An 11,012-nucleotide genomic window follows, 5' to 3' on the forward strand; every position below is an offset into this window, starting at 1 on the left:
TTTAAGTATTTAATTGATTATAATAAAAGGATGAGACTTGGATAATAGAATTAATTAGTGTAAAATACAAAAAGTTTCTTAAAAACCCTTGAAAAGGACACTTTGATCATTCTTATTTCAAAATGATGTTTTTTATCCCTTAACTGTTAACACCGTTAGTTAACTATTACAAAGAATTATATCCAATATTACATAAATACTTTAAGATGCAAATGCCCTCTTAAAACTTTTAATACATAGTAATTTAGTCAAAATCATTTTATGTCACCCTATATCTTAGTCTTACATAACAACTTTTGGGAAAAAAATTTTCAAACAAAATTAGTAATTACAAAAAAGAAATTAATCTCTTGACTCGATACCATCAAATTTGAAATATCTATCATTGAACAAAAGATTTATTTGTAATACATTCTTTTCACTAAAAAAAATTCGCAAACTATTAGAGAAATAAAAAATTTAATGACAATAAATTTTACCGTAAAAAAGAAGTTTATGGTTTTCAAAGGAAATACAACTTTAAATTTTCTAGCTTTTAAATAAAAAATTTTGAAGTTTTTTTTTTCAGGTTAAGGTTTAATCGAGAGAACAACGCGCAAATTTTTTTTTAAAAAAATATATTTAAAATATAAAAAATAATATAATGAATATTTATATTTTAAAATATTTATGTAATATTAAGTTTAATTTTTTAATTATTTACTAATGATGTTAATAGCTAAATATTAAAAATATTATTTTGGAACAAGAAGAAACAAATTAACCTTTTTGAATTATTTTGAAGAGACTTTTTGAATTTTACGAAATTAGTGCTTATTTGGCCTGATTTATTTTAATTTATCTATCTCTTAAAAGTATAAGTCAAGTCAAATATAAATTTTTTAAAAAAATAATTTTTTAAAAAAATAAAATTTAAAAAAAAACTTCAAAAAAAGTTTCTTATATAAGCTTTTTCTTCTCTTTTTTCTTAAAAATATAAAAAAATTTTATTTTTATTGTAAAAATATTTTTATTTATTAAAAATAATTATAATATTATCTTTTAAAAAAATACTTTTTAAGATAATTTTGATTAAAATTATAATTTATAAAAAAATTTATAAAAAAATTATCAAATAATTTTAATTTAATTTTAAAAATTATTAATTTTTATAAGAGTTTCGTAATAACCTTCGACTTATAAAAAGTGAGTGCAGAAATTATTTTTATTTAAGAAGAAAAAGACTAATTTTTATTATATCCTATGGGTCAATTCTCCCAGCTCCAAAACCCAAATCAATCCATCCATCCATTCCTTGCTTCCACCTATGTTTCTTTCTGCTCTCTGGGAGGAAGCAAATCAGGATAGAAGAACGAAGAATTTAATCTCAAAGAATAAAAGTCCGCAAAGAGCTTGATTTCGAATCTTCTGAATGTCAAGTTAGTTTGGAATAAATAAATATAAAGCAGATGGAAGGAAGCAGGATATCGGCCAGCCCTAGGCCATGCAGTGGGAGGAGAGTGTGGGCTAATAAGAAGAGGCCTCGTCTTGATGGTTATGTCAATACCTTCAGTAAGCTGCTCAGGCGTGAAATTTCATCAAAGCCTTGTTTTTCTATCTCAAATGCCTACGAGAAGTTCCGCAATATGCGTTTGGTGGTATCTATTCCACTCCCTTTACTCTTCACTTTTCTTTTTTGTAGTGTAAATCGCACTGAGAACTTTACCATGCTTAGATTGTTAGATTGCATTGTATGGAAAGTTTTATTGTTGTGAGTAAAAGAGTTGATGTAGCTGACACTGACTAGTTTGGGAAAGGTCTAATTGCGTCTAAGGAAAGCTGTAAATGCTTATGCAAATATGAACGACTATAAGAATACTCGATGCAGAAGAATGAATCTTACTGGCTTCAAGGGAGGAAGGTTTAAATTTTAGCATGCCAATTACTCAAACTTACATCAAACAGCCCCATCTTGATCTTGCATTCATGTTGCCATGGACAAGATATCATTTGATTTCTCTGTTTGTGCTCCAGGAGGAATATGATAGCCATGATCCCAAAGGCCATTGTCCAGTAGCACTGCCCTTTCTGATGAAGAGGACGAAAGTAATTGAGATAGTGGCTGCATGTGACATTGTTTGTGCTCTTGCACATTCTGGTGTATGTGCTGCTTTTGATAGAGGTCATTGACAAACACGAATCTGATGGCATGGTGAAATGTCACATGCCATGAGTTTAAAGAAATTTTGGTCCTATTTGGGCTTTTCTTCCATGTAATTTGAAATTACATGTTTACTGATCTATATTCTAAATGCAGAGAGAAGCAAGAGGATATGTTTTGTAAATGTTAGTCCTGATGAAGTCATCCGAAGCTTATTCTATAACAAGAATAATGATTCACTTATTACAGTTTCAGTATATGCATCGGACAACTTCAGCTCTTTGAAGTGCAGATCTACAAAGATTGAGTGTGAAGATATTTTGCATCTTTTTTCTACTCTGTTCATCGCTTACATGTGATTTCTCATATTGATGTATTTCTTTGATAAATGCTTAGATATATACGGAGGGGTAAACCAGATGCAGGTTTCGCTCTTTTTGAGTCAGAATCTTTGAAATGGCCTGGCTTTGTAGAGTTTGATGATGTTAATGGAAAGGTGCTAACTTACTCTGCCCAAGATAGGTACATTTTCAGCCCAAAGCGTTAAAAATTTTGTGATCACCTAATGTACATTCTAAGCTTGGATTGCATTGGCAGCATATACAAGGTGTTTGATCTCAAAAACTATACCATGCTGTACTCTATATCGGATAAACATGTACATGAAATTAAGATCAGGTAAGAGCTCCCTGTCTGGTTCGCACTGAGTGTCTCTCTCAGTGTGCACATTGACCATGTAGCTACTAGAGAATTTCTCTCTTGATTCTAGGAACCTACTAAGGTGCCTATTTTCTTAGTAGTTTCTTACGTGTTTAGATTATTTTTTTGCATACTTTCTCTTCTACAGTCCAGGTATCATGTTATTGATTTTCAATAGGGCTAGTGGTCACATTCCTCTTAAGATTCTGTCCATAGAAGATGGGAAAGTTCTCAAAACCTTCAAGCATTTACTTCATCGAAATAAGAAGGTAGACTTCATTGAACAATTCAACGAGAAACTTCTTGTTAAGCAAGAAAATGAAAACCTCCAGATTCTTGACGTAAGTTATCCATCTCTTTTTCTTTTTCTCATCTCGCTTTCATTGTTATTTTAATGCTGCTAACAATCACTACCCATTTGTATAGGTTCGAAGCTCCGAGCTGATGGAAGTTAGCAGTACTGAATTCATGACTCCATCAGCATTCATTTTTCTGTATGAAAATCAGCTATTCCTAACATTTAAAAATCGGACCGTTGCTGTTTGGAACTTTCGCGGGGAGCTCGTAACTTCGTTTGAGGATCACCTCTTATGGCATCCAGACTGTAACACAAATAACATTTGTATAACCAGTGATCAGGAACTTATTATTTCTTACTGCAAGGCGGAATCTGATGATCAGTGGATGGAAGGAAATGGTAATTCCTTCTGCAGCTTTTTGACATAGAGCTGTCAATGATTTAGAATCTGGCTGAAAGTTGAAGCCATAGTTTTCATTGCTTATTCTAGTTAACGACCCTTAGCTTCTCTATCTGTCATGTCTGGAAAGTGTGTGCTTGAGATAACATAACAATTTAGTGAAAGTCTGCCTTTAATCTTCATTTTCTTCCAACTCGTTTTAATCCTCTCTATTGCTAGGTGGAAGCTTAAACTACAATGAACATCTAGAAATGTTGTTTTTTATGCAATTGAGACCTAAAATTGCCCTGTTATGTTATCTAATATAGAATCCAGATGGTCAGATTAGTTTAAATTGTGGAGTTAAAAATATATGTTTCATATTATTACAGATCTTTGGAATCATTTTTATGTCTGGCAACATTTTTGTACTGCAGTGAGCATAACATTATCAGTGCTGTGTTTTTAATGTAGCTGGATCTATCAATATCAGCAACATCTTGACCGGAAAATGCCTGGCAAAAATAAATGCATCAAATGGCAGTCCCAAGGTTGATAGCTCTAAGATGAGAAGCACAGTTTCAGAAGCTTTAGAAGACATAACTGCCCTTTTTTATGACGAAGAGCGCAATGAGATCTACACCGGAAACAGACTAGGTTTAATTCACGTATGGTCTAATTGAAGATTAGATAGTTCCATTGAGCTTGCCTTAATACAGTTGAGCTAAATTATAGTGTATTGCCGAAATGCCCTTGAATTGTATGATTAGATAATTCTTAAGTTTTCCTGGCATTTTATAGATTTGTATTTTTGTGCTTTATAGACTCTGCTTCAGATGTAAAGCTTCAGCCCGAATGCAGAGTTTCATTTCATTATCTGTACACTTGAGTGTATTCTTTTATTGGCTTATGATTTTGCGTTTTGTAACTGGGAAGTTGGCTGGTGAGATGCTGACTATGAAAACAATATGAATGTTGATGTCAAGTTTAATTTCATTGCTACAGAAAGATGCATATGTCAGCTATATTGATTTGAAAAAACAATTATTTGTAATCATCGAGCACTAAATTTCAACATTGCAACTTAACTTTTGGAAAGATAAAACCATGTTGTCTGTTAAACACAAATGGTGAATCTATAATGAAGCAGAAATCCTGAGCTATAAATCATTCTAGTCCTGCATTCAAGTGATCACGCTGTTGCTTTCAAAGTAGTTAGTGCTTCTAGTATAATATTCCGATTGGAGAAACTTAGCATAACAACTTCATAGCCTTTCCTCCTGAAAATAATGGATGGGTAAAGAGTTAGATATCGTTAGTATGAAATGAGAAAATAAGCTGCATAGCAATGCAATGCGAGGAAGAAAACCAAGCCTCTGGTCACTCTCTCATAATGCAGTTTGCCGCTATTAGATTTGAATATTCATGAGAATGGTGCTTGAGATTGCCTAGAGAGTGTTAATTCCATTGTCTAGCTTACCAATGAATTAATCAGAAAAAAAAAAAAGAAAGAAAAAACAACAGATGCAACTTACGATAGCAGTACATTTCTGAATAGATCTTTAAACAGTTAACAAGCATGTATGTCTATGAACTAGAACTCAAAAATGACATTCAGACAAATTATGTATAACCAACACATGTTGCGGTTTTTGCTTTGCAACTGCTCCTCTGTAGTACAAGGTATACTATATGCACAGCTTTCTGATGCTTGGTCATCTTCATATACCAACAGTACATCAAAAAGGAGAGCAAAAACCAAAGGATCCTTACATTTCCAACTTACTTCATTGCCTGCAGATTATTCCAGCAATCCCATTGTTTCCGTACTAGGCTTAAGAATCTGAAATGAGCAGAGCAAGCTTGGATCCACACTCATCAGTGCACCTGCATTATTAAATTCTCCACAATAGTTTGGTGCAGAAAATATGGTAACAAGTTGCCTATCTGCAAAGAATTCATAACCATCTTCCACTACCTACCAATTATTTTCAGTGAAAAGGTCAGTTAATCCTTATTTTTTGATGTATATTATCAAGAAAAAAGAAAGCAACACAGTCTAGTTATAAACTGATATGATGGAAAACATGAAGAGTACCTGATGAGCTCGGCATATGAGATCTAGGTCATGTTTCTTTAAGAACTCAGCTACCTTGTCAGCTCCAAAAGTATAGGAGACACCCCTATCATTTTCACCCCAACCGCTGATATCTCTATCCGGATCAGCCCAAAGGAGGTCACAAAGAAGACCTTGGTCTGGAACATCTATTGGCCTTTCTATAGCTCTTATTTGATCCAAGCTCCGCATTTCTGGTGAGAGTCCACCATGCATGCAAAGGATTTTTTCATCAATGACTGCAGCCACCGGCAAACAATTGAAGCAATCTGTAAACACCTTCCACAGACGGACACTGAAATGGCGCTTGCACTCATCATAGAACCCATAGATTCGGTTGATAGAAGCACATTCATGATTTCCCCTAAGGAGGAAAAAGTTGTCTGGGAATTTTATCTTGTAAGCAAGGAGGAGACATATAGTCTCTATACTTTGCTTTCCTCTGTCCACATAGTCTCCAAGAAACAAGTAGTTGGCATTTGGTGGAAATCCACCATACTCAAACAACCGTAGAAGGTCCGAATATTGGCCATGTATATCACCTGTGAACACAAAAGTGATGCAGCTAACAATTGAGTAGGATATACAGGCATAAGTAGACTGCTATTTTGCCATGTCTGGGATATGCATTCACTGCTTGACGAAGGTAACACATAACACAGTCAAGACATGATGGCATGTAATACATTCAGATTTCTGATTTTCAATAATGCCAGAAATATGATATTAAATAAAATGCCAAATTTACAAGCTCTATCTCCAGCTCCCCTATCCTACATTATCTCAACATATCTAAAAGTTCACATGATTAACAGAATCTGGGTCTTAGACTGAACCCATGAAATTGCAGGTGCTCTCTCAACTCTCAAGTTTCAATGCCTTTTGGAGCCCCTACAAATATAACTATTCTAGAAAAGTTATTAAACTTGCGTCAGGTTTTTACCAGTTGTTCCACTTGAAGTTGGCACTGACTAGAGGTAACATTCAAGCCTCCTTCCTGAGAAGGTTCAGCAAAATTCGGAAGCTTACCAAACATATGCAAGACATTAATGAAAATGCAATAACTTGGAATGCATTCGGAAGTAGGAAAACAATAAAATGAAAGCATAGTGTGTGATGGGAGAATTTAGGCATCCAGATCAACACAAGTATCTAGATCATGAAAAAGTTTGATTCTGCAAATGGCATTGTGAAGTAATGGTGAATGCAACGAGGAGAGCGCGGCCGGTTAATGGTGATTGATTCTTAAAGAAATTGATAACGAAGAAGAGGGCCGAGAGTACCGCAGATGTTAATGGGAGCTCCTAATTCAAGGAGATTAGGTTGGTTGAGGAAGACTTTCTTGGCAGTGAGGCAAAGTTGTCTGATTTCAGACTCATTTAGCTGGATTCTTTTCCCTCTGTTGTTCCTTCCTTCCAACAACCTCTCTATCATGCCTTCCAATCCTTCCATTAGCAAAGCAATTCAGGAATGCCTTAATTCCCCCAGCTGCTACTCTTTTTGCCTGTCGGGGAACTTTCAAAACTCGATCTAATCCATATACAGGCGGAGGGAAACATTGAAGAAGAAGAAGAGCAAAAACACAAAAACAAAAAGAAGGAAAGAATCCTGAGTCTAGGATCTGTGCGTGAGAGAGAGAAACTCAGGCTTTGCAAAATAATCGCGGGTGTTCGAGATATAATTGGGGTTTGGATGGGGAGGATAGACTGACTGCAAAAATTGTTAGTTTCATGGTTTGACTTTGTTTTTCTGTTTTCATGGTTGTGAGGTTAGGCTTAATAGTCTTCCATTAATATTTAGTTTCAAAGTTCAAAACAAAAAGTCATTCTTATTTTCTTCCAAGTAAAACTTAATTTCCTAAAATAATTTAGGGTAAACTTCAGTAATACCCCTTGTGGTTTAATGATTTTCCACTTGACACCCTATGCTTGTTTTTTTCTCTCACTCAATACCTGAGCTCTTATTCTGTTTCCAAATGGGGTTAAGGTGTCAATATTTCTCAAGTTTCCATCACATGCTCATATTAATTAACTTGAAATTCCAATTACATTGTATCTTTCTTATTGACAATTTTCAATTTTTTTCTCTTCTTCACTTGTGTTTCTTTCTGTTTTTGCTTTGCAAAACATAACCTCTCATCCTTTCCAGCAACTGGCCTCATCTCTCCCTCTTCCATTCCATTTTTCTTTTGATGATGTGCCACTATTTCTCCTCCCCATATTCCTTTACTCAACCACTTGAATCTTCTCCCTCTACTAAAGCTTTTTCTTTCAATCTCTTTTCTTCTCATAATCTTTGGGTATGCAATTCTTCCTTCCTCCATCTTTTGTCTTTGATTTTGACTTGCCACCATGTGGCTTTTTTTTGTTTTTTCCTTATGCAATTTTAAGGTTTAATTTTGAAAGAAGGTGAAAATTGATTTTGGGAATTAGGGAGACAGGCGGTTTCAAGTATGGTAGATTATAGAGCTATTTTCCTTTGTTTTCTTTATTTTCTTTAAATTTTTCTAATCCTTTCTGTTTTATGATGATAAGGGAATGATTTAATTCAAATGCCAGTTCATTCTTGAACAGATTTTTTGTGTGTGTAATCTTTTTATAAAGTATAGCTTGCAATCAAAATAAGTTTATGCTTATGCACAATTTGGATTAATACAAGAATCCCACAAATTTGTTTTTCATCTCTGTCTCTACTAATGTAGATTTATACTTAATCAAGGATCATTGAGATTTTATTCAACTTGTAATGAAAAGCTAGGGTAAAGGTAGGATAAAAGATATTAATATGGCTAAAATCACCCTAAGTACATAAATCATTCTAAGACCCTTGTAGAGCTTAATTCATATCCCAAGTAACAACCCATACTTGACTTCAACTCTTCTTTTGTCACCACTTTATTTTTTTTTTTGTCTTTTTTAACTCCACCCTTTTTACTTCTATTCATCGTATAACTCAATATATTTTCCTAAATTGATCAACATACTTAGGAGTGATGGATGGAAAATTGAAAATTAATTATAGGCTAGGCTAAATATGTGTTTGACAAAGAAAAGGTAGAATTAGGCTCAATAGGGTATACTAGGGATAGAAATATATTAAGGTAGACTCAAAAGGTTCAAACGGTTCAAAGAGGGCCTAATCCATTTTTTAAACTAAGTATTGCCTAGGATTTTGACTCGAAAGAAAATCAAACAAATTTTAGGATTCATGACATGAATAAAAAATTTACATCAACATAAATTGTCTCTAAATATGCACAACAATTTCAAGAAAAAGATCAAGTGCTCAATTAATGGAAATCTTAGTCTAACAATGATACTCACACAAGAATTTACTCAAACTCAAATTAAATTCACATTTTTCAATAGTCAAGATAACAAGATAACTAAATTTTCATCACTGGACTGAGAAAATCATAAAAAAAAAATTATACAACACAACACAAGCTAAACAAGATAAAAATGAAAGAAAAACAACTAATTAAACTTAAACTATAAAAGCAAATAAATTTAAACATAACTAAAAAGATAACCCTAATCCTCAAACTTAAACTGAACATTGTCCCTAATGTGAAAATAGATAAAGAAAAAGTAAAAGAAAACTCCCCTGTCATTGGTAGAAATGCAAAAAGAACTCTATTCCTCTTCCTTTTCTTCATCATTATCGCCAAAGTTGGTGGGAAGATCCGCTACGGCCTCGCATTTTTTTCTTTCTATTTATTTATTTGAATATTACCTATAAAAGGAAAAGATTAAAAAGAAATTCATGGAGAATTATAAATAAGAAATAAAAAATAACTTCAAAGAAAAAGAGTAAGAGTTTTGAAAGCTTGGACTGCTTCCCAAGAAGTGCTTCTTTATAGTTAATAGCTTGACTATGGCTAGATCTTCATTATTGAGGATTTGAATTAAGGCTTGAGGTGTTTTCCATTAACTTTGAATGCTCCAATAGCCTCACTATAAATCTCTATTGCACTACAAGGATAAACTTAAACACCTTGAAGGGTCCCAATTGTGAGACCTTGACCTTTATAGACTCATGGTTAGTAGAATGCACGATATCCCTAATTAGGGGTAATTTCGTCATTTCCTTAGTAAGCCAATAAAAGAAAGATTTTTAAACAATATTATGGCCTAAGTAGGCCTAAGGCATAAATGGATGATGAAATTAAGGGTAAAATGAAAAGAAAACAAAAATTTTGATGATTTTCACGACAAGGGCAAAATGGTCATTTTTCACCTAGGGTTAAAATTTTAAGTTTTCATGAACCCAAGTATGTCTAGACCATTATGGACCTTGTCCTAGTGTCAAAGGAGTAAAAAGATTTCATAAAGGGTTGGAGGAGAGTAAGTTAATTGGTGGAAGGGCATTTTGGTAATTTAAGTGGAATGGATAAGATTGGCTATAAATATCTTTCTTCCAACAGCTTCTTCTCCCATTTTTCAATAGCTTCTTCTTTTTCCTCCTTCTTCTCTTTCATGTTGCTTCCAACCTCCATGGAAGCTTGATATGGATCTTGCATGATTTTCTCTCTCTAGCTTTAGTTTTCATACCTTGTGCCCTTATTACTAGAATCCTTGTATTCTTCCACTCTTTCTCCTTAAAACCCTTGAAAAATCTTATTTTCATACTTTCTCTCACTAGTTGGGTGTTCTAGAGAGAGAAAAAGAGAATTACCCCATTTGTGTGGAAGCTATTGGAAGAGAATTCAATTACAAAGAAACTGTAGGGTGAGTGATGAACTAAGCTTGATTTTTAGCTGTGAATAATGGCTTGTAATTGGGATTATGAGTTGTTTTATTATTGAGTATGTTCATTCATTTTATAGTTGTAAAACCCGACCCTATAAATACATGTCATAACATACATGCACTGAGTAGCATGTTATTATGTTCGGAAAGTCCCTAAGAATAGACGAAACCCGATATTGTACTTAACGGTACACTTGAATTGATTTAACCTCGAACTTGTTCAAATAGGAATCGTAGGATGAAATTTAACATTTTATAGGCAAGGAATGACTAAAAATGATTGTTCGGAGTTCGATGGTTCATTTGGGGAAAAATTAAAAATTTTGATGTTCAGGGGCAAAATCGTAATTTTTCCACCTGTGGATAAAATTTGAGATTTTGAGAGAATTTAGATCACATTTGACAAATTGGAGAATCGTATGAGTATAAGGGATGAAAAATATGTCTATGGGCAATTTTCAATTTTTAGGGTAAAAATGTAATTTTTAACTTTTACGAGGGTAAAAGTGTAAATTTCAAAAATTACTCCACCAAGACTTTGGATAAGTCTGAGAATTTTATCTAAGCTATGGATATGTGGGACAAGTGTATGGTGAAAATTTGGAAACAAATGGATGAAATTTTAAAAA

The 11,012-nt window shown here is 33.4% G+C and overlaps 2 protein-coding genes across 4 annotated transcripts; one reads left to right on the forward strand and one right to left on the reverse strand.

The window, feature by feature from the left end:
• Nucleotides 1,211-4,426, forward strand: LOC18601296. Its single transcript, XM_018119836.1, has 8 exons — nucleotides 1,211-1,637; nucleotides 2,014-2,161; nucleotides 2,297-2,447; nucleotides 2,537-2,662; nucleotides 2,738-2,818; nucleotides 2,988-3,180; nucleotides 3,266-3,536; nucleotides 3,991-4,426. The coding sequence occupies exons 1-8, from the start codon at nucleotides 1,449-1,451 to the stop codon at nucleotides 4,197-4,199; spliced, it is 1,368 nt and encodes a 455-aa protein (XP_017975325.1). The 5' UTR covers nucleotides 1,211-1,448; the 3' UTR covers nucleotides 4,200-4,426.
• Nucleotides 4,517-7,400, reverse strand: LOC18601297 (serine/threonine-protein phosphatase PP1 isozyme 1). Of its 3 annotated transcripts, none has more exons than XM_018119838.1 (4): nucleotides 6,916-7,398; nucleotides 5,615-6,174; nucleotides 5,303-5,494; nucleotides 4,517-4,796 (listed from the first exon to the last, which is right to left on the reverse strand). In XM_018119838.1, the coding sequence occupies exons 1-3, from the start codon at nucleotides 7,082-7,084 to the stop codon at nucleotides 5,318-5,320; spliced, it is 906 nt and encodes a 301-aa protein (XP_017975327.1). In that variant the 5' UTR covers nucleotides 7,085-7,398; the 3' UTR covers nucleotides 4,517-4,796; nucleotides 5,303-5,317. The 3 variants fall into 3 exon arrangements, with proteins under 3 accessions (XP_017975327.1, XP_017975326.1, XP_017975328.1); XM_018119837.1 differs by having other exon boundaries at nucleotides 5,290-5,494; XM_018119839.1 differs by lacking the exon at nucleotides 4,517-4,796 and having other exon boundaries at nucleotides 5,305-5,403; nucleotides 6,916-7,400.

The sequence above is a fragment of the Theobroma cacao genome, chromosome 4 (assembly GCF_000208745.1).
Source record: "Theobroma cacao cultivar B97-61/B2 chromosome 4, Criollo_cocoa_genome_V2, whole genome shotgun sequence".
In the NCBI taxonomy this organism is placed as follows: Eukaryota; Viridiplantae; Streptophyta; class Magnoliopsida; order Malvales; family Malvaceae; genus Theobroma; species Theobroma cacao.